Genomic DNA, 8240 nt, shown 5'->3' on the forward strand with positions numbered 1-8240 from the left:
TTTTTTTTTTTTTTTTTCTTTTCTTTTCTTCCCTGACTCTCCTCCACCGTCTCCGACGACGACGCCTCTCTCGCTCTTCCCAACCATTCTCGCCTCTCCCTTTCCCTCCTTCTCTGTCGCCTCCGACGACGATGCATTTTTGCCGGCGCCGACGCCGATACCGTGGAGGTCACTGCGTCGCTGCAGCCTCGGAGCAGGGGTTCCTTAGCGGCGTCGTCGCCGGCGCTGTAGCTGTTGGCAAAGACGGTGACAAAAAAAAAATTATAGAAAAATAAAAAAAATAAAGATAAAAAATTATATAAAAGAATGATAAAGATGAAATTGCATCGTTAACTGCAAAAAAAATTATAAGTTGCACTACTTAAGATGTAAACTGCAGCTTTAAGATGAAAATTACATTCTTTAAACGAAAATTATACTCTTTGAGAGATATTTACACTGTTTCTCTTCTTATTGCACTCTTTCAGATGTAAACTGCATCCATTAAGATGAAAGTTACACTATTTAAACGAAAGTTATACTGTTTCTTCTCTTGTTGCACCATTTCTCCTCTTGTTACACTATTTTTTATCTTAAACTGCACCTCTTTAAGAGATATTTATACTGTTTCTCCTCTTGTTGCACCATTTTTCTCCTGTTACACTATTTTTTATCTTAAACTGCACCTCTTTAAGAGATATTTATACTGTTTCTCCTCTTGTTGTACTGCACCCCTTTAAGAAATAGTGCAGCAAGAGGAGAAACAGTGCAACAAGAGGAGAAACAGTATAAATATCTCTTAAAGGGGTGCAGTTTAAGATAAAAAACAGTGTAACAGGAGGAGAAATGGTGCAACAAGAGGAGAAACAGTGCAACAAGAGGAGAAACAGCATAAATATCTCTTAAAGGGGTGCAGTTTAAGATAAAAAATAGTGTAATAAGAGGAGAAATGGTGCAATAAGAGGAGAAACAGTGCAACTTTCGTTTAAAGAGTGTAACTTTCATCTTAATGGATGCAGTTTACATCTGAAAGAGTGCAATAAGAGAAAAAACAGTGTAAATATCTCCCAAAGAGTGTAATTTTCGTTTAAAGAGTGTAATTTTCATCTTAAAGCTGCAGTTTACATTTTAAGTAATGCAACTTATAATTTTTTTACAGTTAACGATGGAATTTCATCTTTATCCTTCATTTTCTATAAAGTTTTATCTTTACTTTTTTTCTTGCATCTTTTATTATTTATTTGGTCACCCCTCTCTGCCAACGGTCACAGTGCCGGCGACGACGCCGCTAAGGACCCCGGCTCTGAGGTTGCAGCGCTGTAGTGACCTCCACAGTGTCGGCATCGGCGCCGGCGAAGATGCATCGTCGTCGGAGGCGGCAGAGGAGGAGGGAGAGGACGAGAAGGGCGGAGAAGGGCAAGAGAGGCGTCGTCGTCGGAGACAGTGTAGGAGAGTCGGAGAGGTAAAAAAAAAAAAAAGAGTCGAAAAAAAAAGAGTCGCAGCGCGGTCTCGGCGAGATTGGAGGCGAGGAAGGTGGGGGTGTGCGGGTGAGAGTAAGGATGCGCCGGACGAAATCGAAGCAGGCCGCCTCCGCTCTGTCTTTGCCGCTCTCTGGGAAGAGAAAGAAAAAAAGAACGAGAGAAAAAAGAGGAGAGAGAAAAAAGTATAAGGGCGCCTCCGCTCCGTCTCCGTCGCTCTCTGGGAAGAGAAAGAAAAAAGAACGAGAGAAACGAAGAGGAGAGAGAAAGAGGAAAGAGAAAAAGGTATAAGGGTATTTTGGTCAGTTTGCTGAAAAAGCGGACCGAATCTGCAAAAACGAAAAATGTGGCCCGGTTTTGCAAAAGTCCAAAATAAGTGGATTTTTTATGCAAATTGGCCCAAGATCTATACTCTCGAGCTTGATTACAAAATTTTTATCATCACTTTTTAAAGAATATTTATTTTCAGCCGTTCATTTTGTGTCCACTTAATGGACAAGAGGACAATATTGGAAAAGTATGAAATTTGATTTCTAAATGCTTTAAATGGTATAGATCATATTCAACGGTACCGATCGTCGATTTGAAGGCTCCATCATCGAAAACAAATGGGTGGCAACGGTGCCGCTCGTCGATTTGAGTTTTGGTCAAATTCCAATTATGCTGCGCCCCTTATTCCCTCAGTAGAGCTTATGACTTCACCATCCTTATTTTGGTCTTTGCTCCTCTTTTAAGTGCTGCTTTGCCTAACCCATTATCTACACTGCTTTGAAATGGACGAACCTCCTTAGTATTAGAGTGGGTTGGTAGGTTAAAGCTTTTCTCGGCCTTTCTATGGACCATGAAGCTTCTCTGAGAAGCACTTCTGATATTCCCAACAGTTGAAAGTGCTTTTGTTTTCTTGCTTCTTCCCTGATATGACCTGTACAAATGATAGCATCTTTGAATTAACTTCATCTTCAAGAATCTTTCCCTGAACCTAACTTCATTCTAGTATACTCAATTCAAGGAAATCCTTTAAATGAATGAACTGCTTATCTTTTAAGCAAACAGTTTGAATAATTTTACCAAACAGTTTTCTCATTAGACTCCTTAACAATTTTCTTTTACGAGTTACAAACTAGAAGTTTTGAATTTGAATTTATTGTTTGAGACCTTTTATTATTCATTGCACGCAGAAGTTGGATAAAAAATTAGCTGTTCCAAGTCATGTTCAACATAATTAAGATTTTTTTTTCCCCCTTATATGATGTTGTTGTTGTTGTTGTTGTTGTTGTTGTTGTTGTTGTTGTTGTTGCTGCTGCTGCAAAATAGATGGATGTTGCTTGAAAATGGTTTTTGCCCCCCCTTATTTTTATCGATCATCCATTCACCTTCTAATACTAATTCCATCATCAATTTTAGTAGAATACTAAATTGTGACAGGAGGCGTAATTTTTTTTTTTATCAGAATTGCTAAAATTAAGCACTTTAGAATGCTCAGGATAATTGAATATCTGATTAAGTCTCTGTTTGAGAGTGACTGAGAAATTGCATTACGTTTGGCTTTGTTTATTTTCGTACGTAATATTATATTTGATATATAGCAGTCAGTTTGTTATAATATATTTTTACGAGTTAGGCTGCTACACTATCGATAATACGGAGCCCTTCTTGTTATCAAGTTATTTTTAATGATGCAGTTTCCAAATTGACAATCAGCTTTGTAAGACTTGATTTACACTATTCAAAATGTTTGGAAACTAAGTTTTATATTTTTTCGACATTATTTGCTAGTGATCGAAAGATTTCAAAATTGACAATTTTAATGGCCAATGCGATGCGTTTGTGAATTTAACGGTGCAAAATATTCAAATCTGCTGAAATTTGTATGAATTTTTTTTTATTCACTATTTAGTGTAAGTTCAGTACTTCTAATCTTAAATTCAAGTCTTTTATCATCATTTTTTTGTGAAATTTTTATTTTCAGCCATTTAATTTTTAGGTTACTCTTTTGATAGGTAAATGATGTCGAAAAATTATGAAATTTAGTTTTTAAATACTTGTGATAGTGTAGATCAAGTCTAACGAAGTCGATCGTCGATTTAGAAGTTGCATCATTGAAAATAATTTAGCAGTACGGAGGTTTTTGTGCTACCAATAGGCATCTGTACTCGATTTATATATATATGATTATAATAGTTGGGGAACTTAACTGATGGTGGTTCAATTTAGGCACTATGAAAACGTGTTTTATTTTTTAGCAGCATAAAAATTTCTCTTTGTATTAGGGGTTGGGCACACCACACGTAGCTCTCCGACTCTGGGCGAAACGTGGTGCATAAGAGCATCGAATGAGACAAGGCAGGGTGTTTTTAGAGCGATAAAAAGCCATTTGAATGTGACAAACTAAGGTATTAGGAAGAGGACAAAACCAAGGGGTTTATTAAACTTTTAAAGTGGACCCAAATTTGATCATTGAAATCAAGGAGAGGTTCTTTTTAATTTTTTTATACTTATTTTTATTTGTGTATATATATATATATATAATATATAAAAGGTATATAAAATATAAGATCGAGGATGGGAACAATTATTATTGGGAATGGCCACTTTTGAGCCCTCTCGTCTCATCTTTTGTGTGCAATAAAATATGTTCCAGGTGTCAGAGAAACGAGGCTCTCTCTGATTGGTGGATTCTTTTTGGCGGGAAATGCTATTAGGGTTTCTTTTTCTGGTAGTAGTAGTAGTAGTACCTATTACAGTAAACACTTCCTCCCTGCAAATTTTTTTTTTCTTTTTCGGTGTGTGCAGAGTATATAATTTGTGTTTATACATTAACAATATATAAAAATAATATTCGACGAATTTGATTTCGCGGTCTCTGAAAAAAGTAATATTTGATGAACTTTGATTCAGTGCAATTTATTTATTTATTTATTTTTGCTTATCTGATTCAAAGAATTGTTTTTAAATCGTAAAGAATAAGTACTTTTAGGCAAAGCATTTTTCGAACTGTGCATGAACTTACATATGAGACTTGAGTCCAGGGAGTAGTAATTTCTGTCCCGAGTCTTAACAGGTTTGGGTCAAACCTGCCATAATGAAGCCGTCGTACGGTCCGGGTTCGACTGCCGAGCCCGTGAGCGCACTCGAGTCGGACTCGTCTCATCTGCTTCTGCTTCTGCTGCAGCAGCCGCAGCAGTCGCAGCTGCACCGTGCACACTCTCTCTCTCTCTCTCTCTCTCTCTCTCTCTCACCCATCTCCGTCCCATCAACATATATGTAATATAATAATCCAAAACAAAAAGAAAAGAGGCAAATCGACCGTTCCTAGAGCAAGTGACAAAAAACTTGATGGTTGGTATTCGAGATCTAAATTTGAATCCTAGTTGATTTACATTTCTAGTTAAGTTTATTTTTAAATAAAATAAACGAAACGAATAGCATGTTATCTATCTCTCTCAAAAAAAAAAAAAAAAAAAAAAAAAAAAAAAAAAAAAAAAAAAAAGCGGAAAAGTAGCTGGTGAAGTGCGCTTTTACCCACAGCACTCAACACGCCCTCGCCCTACGTTTTTCCCAACTTTTGCGAACCTTCCCATCAAAAACCTACGACTTGCGATCAATAGAAAGAACGAGAGAGCTTTTGTTTTATTATTATTATTATTATTATTTGTTTGTACAACAGTTCTCTTTTCTATGTTATTTAAATTTAAAATTAATTTTATACATATTTTTATAAATATAGTGAATAATAAATATATATATTTATAATAAAGTTTAATTTTCATTGTCTTTTCAAAAGTCATGAAATTTTTAAATATGTCCCTATTATTAAAATACATTAGAAAAATTTAATTAGTCATAGATTAAATATTTAATTCTGGTTAGTTTTTAATATTTTTATTCATTCATTTATATTATACTGTTATGACTTTTGGATGGATATATTTGTGATAAAAAAGTGTAAAAAATATACGATTCTCTAACGGTAACAAACTAGAGAGATATATTTGAGAACACTAGGACTTTTGTAGGAATAATATATAAAAGTTGAATTTCGTAAGAATATATTTGTCATTCACTGTATTTACAGGAACCTATATGAAATTAATCCTTAAATTTATTATAGGAAGAGAAAACAAAAAAAGAGTCTGTTTTTCACTTCTATAGGGAACTTCACTTTTATAAACGTAAGAAACTTGATTTTCTCTCACTTATGTTTGGAGCCACTCGTGTGTGTTTTTTTTTTTTTTCCTTTTGCAATAACATGATAATTAAGTATCACATTTAGCAATTACTTAGTCCGCAAAATGTTAACTAATGTAGTTGGTTGTTATCCTAAAAACATCTGGTTAGATAGTTTGTGTCTTGTACTTTTGGATTAATAAGTATTATCTCAGAGTCTTTTATTTATATATTAAATGTATACAGACATATTAAAGAAAATTTCTAAATATGTTTTATTTTTTGAAAGATTAAAATTTCACGACCAACAAACAAAGTATCGGAACTATATAAGGCACAAATTTCATATAATAATGACCATTGGGCTTTGGCCTAATTAAAAAGCAGCAATAATCTAGGTGTAAAAACTCTCGTTTTAAATAATATATATGTAATATTTTTATAATAAAGAAAAATTGTTCAGGAAAAAGCCTAGAACAATTCTCTCATAAAAAAAAATATATATGTAGAGAGCGGCTAAAATGTTGCACGGATGCAGATATAAATGCTGCTGTTTTAAAATAATTAATTATAAAAATTTGTGTGACGATCGTATACAGTTTGCTGTATACGTAGCTACGGGCCGAGATACTACGTATAATAATAATAATATTAGATTATAGGGTATAGCCGTATAGGGACGGGGCCACGCAGATTCTAATAATCCTCTATAAAGCTTAATATAAAGTCCGTATAATTTCGGAGAAAGAGAGGATTCAAAGTTCAAAGTTCAAAAAAAACGCCTCGCCGGGGCCCCACCTCTTTTCCAAGTCAAGCGCGGGTCCCACCTCCTCCGCTCCCCGATCAAATCCCCCTGATATGATATGACTCCAAGGACAAGGAGAGAGAGAGAGCAAAAAAAAAAAAAAGAAAAAAAGAAGCTTACAATTTTAATATAAGAGATCGAAGAAGGCGCAACCGAGAGCGCGTTCCCTCTTTTGTATACTATACTATGCGAGTCCTCAGCCTCCTCAGAGCGCGGAGAGGAGGAGGAGGAGGAGGGGGCGGCGGAGGAAACCCTAGCGTGATCCGCGCCACCGCCGACGCGGAGGAGGGGGAGTGGTGCGGAGGCGGAGGCGCCGGGGCCGGGGACGACGACGGCCCGTTCTTCGACCTCGAGATCGCGGCGGTGCCCTTCTTCGAGGATCGGAGCCTGTCGGCGGAGTCGGAGCCCGAGTCCGAGGGGGAGGGGGAGGGGGACGGCGCCGCGCTCGACTTCGTCATCTCCTCCGACAAGCTCTTCGCCCGCGCCCGCGCCCGCGGCGGCGGCGGCGCCGATTCCAAGCTCGGGATCGCTTCGAACGCCTCCGACGCGAGCCCTAAGCCCCAGTTCCCGGCCTCCCTCTTCCGATCCGCCGCTCGGCTGCGCGTCTTCCGACTCGGGTTCAAGAAGCCGAAGCCCCCATCGACGACGCCGCCGCCGCCGCCGCCGACGACGACGACGAAGCCGATCCGGGGTGAGGGCGTGCTCCTCAAGCTCCGGGTGGTCGAGGAGGTCCCCGTCGCCGTCGCCGCGCTCCTCGCGCGCGACCACAGCTCGCGGAGCTCCGTCGACGCGTCGCCGCCGTCGTCGTCGGAGGAGCGGCGGTCCTCCCACCGCGTGATCGAGAGGTGCCTGAGCAAGATAAAGCCGATCCTCCACGCTAGGGTTTCGAGGGGCGATGCCGCCTCCGCCGCTCCCCCCGCGGAGTCCCCGGCCCGGTTCAGGGTCGTCGCGCGGCGCCTCCGGAAGAGCCGGTCGGCGTCCTCCGCCGTGTCGGCGGCGGTGCGGTCGCCGGCGCCGGTGAGGAGAGACGACTCGCTCCTCGAGCAGCAGGACGGGATCCAGAGCGCCATCGCCCACTGTAAACGCTCGCTCTGCGCAGGTACTGCTACCGTGCACCCGGCGTACTCTCATGCGTCGTGCACCGGTATTTTAGCGCTTAATAATATTCTAAAATATTATATTCTCATCAAACACCAATCATGCACACGAACGTTGTTTTAAAGCGCCTATATGCATGCACTTATGCACTCGGTGTGGGCAATAATTTTATCACGTTGATGACTCGTTGCATTAAAATCGACAAACTAGTTTTTACCTGCGTGATGATGTAATTATTAAACACCCGGTGCATTTTGAAAGTACGGTTTGGTTTAACCTCCGGTTCATTTCCGGTTCAGCAGGGTCGGAGTTACCGCTGGTCCGGTCCAGGAGCGATCCGGGCGACGGGAAACGTAACGGCGTTTGAGGCCATCACCACCCCCACCGTTTGTTCGAGTTTTTTTCGTTGAGAACGGACGTGGAAACTTCCCCCCACCCATGACCCAACCAAAAAAGAAAAAAAGAAAAAAAAGAAAAACCATGACTCTTTAAAATGTGTGTTTGTTCAGTAGAAGAAGCGTGACTAAAAGAGCTCTTTTTAGCACTTGTTGACGTACCCGTGTGTGTGTGTGTGTGTGTCTTTTTTCTTTCTCTTTTATTTTTTTATTTTTTTCAAATTCCTCTTCTCTTTTTCTCTCTTTTATAGAAAGATTAGTATGGCGTGCTGTGTAATTAGGTAGTTTTTTCTTTTGAAGCTGATGTTGTTTATTTCC

The 8240-nt window shown here is 39.6% G+C and overlaps 1 protein-coding gene across 1 annotated transcript; it reads left to right on the forward strand.

The window, feature by feature from the left end:
- On the forward strand, positions 6539-8240 carry LOC109722410 (probable membrane-associated kinase regulator 2). Its single transcript, XM_020250467.1, has 2 exons — positions 6539-7528; positions 7830-8240. The coding sequence occupies exons 1-2, from the start codon at positions 6616-6618 to the stop codon at positions 7892-7894; spliced, it is 978 nt and encodes a 325-aa protein (XP_020106056.1). The 5' UTR covers positions 6539-6615; the 3' UTR covers positions 7895-8240.

Source organism: Ananas comosus, linkage group 16, assembly GCF_001540865.1.
Source record: "Ananas comosus cultivar F153 linkage group 16, ASM154086v1, whole genome shotgun sequence".
Classification (NCBI taxonomy): domain Eukaryota; kingdom Viridiplantae; phylum Streptophyta; class Magnoliopsida; order Poales; family Bromeliaceae; genus Ananas; species Ananas comosus.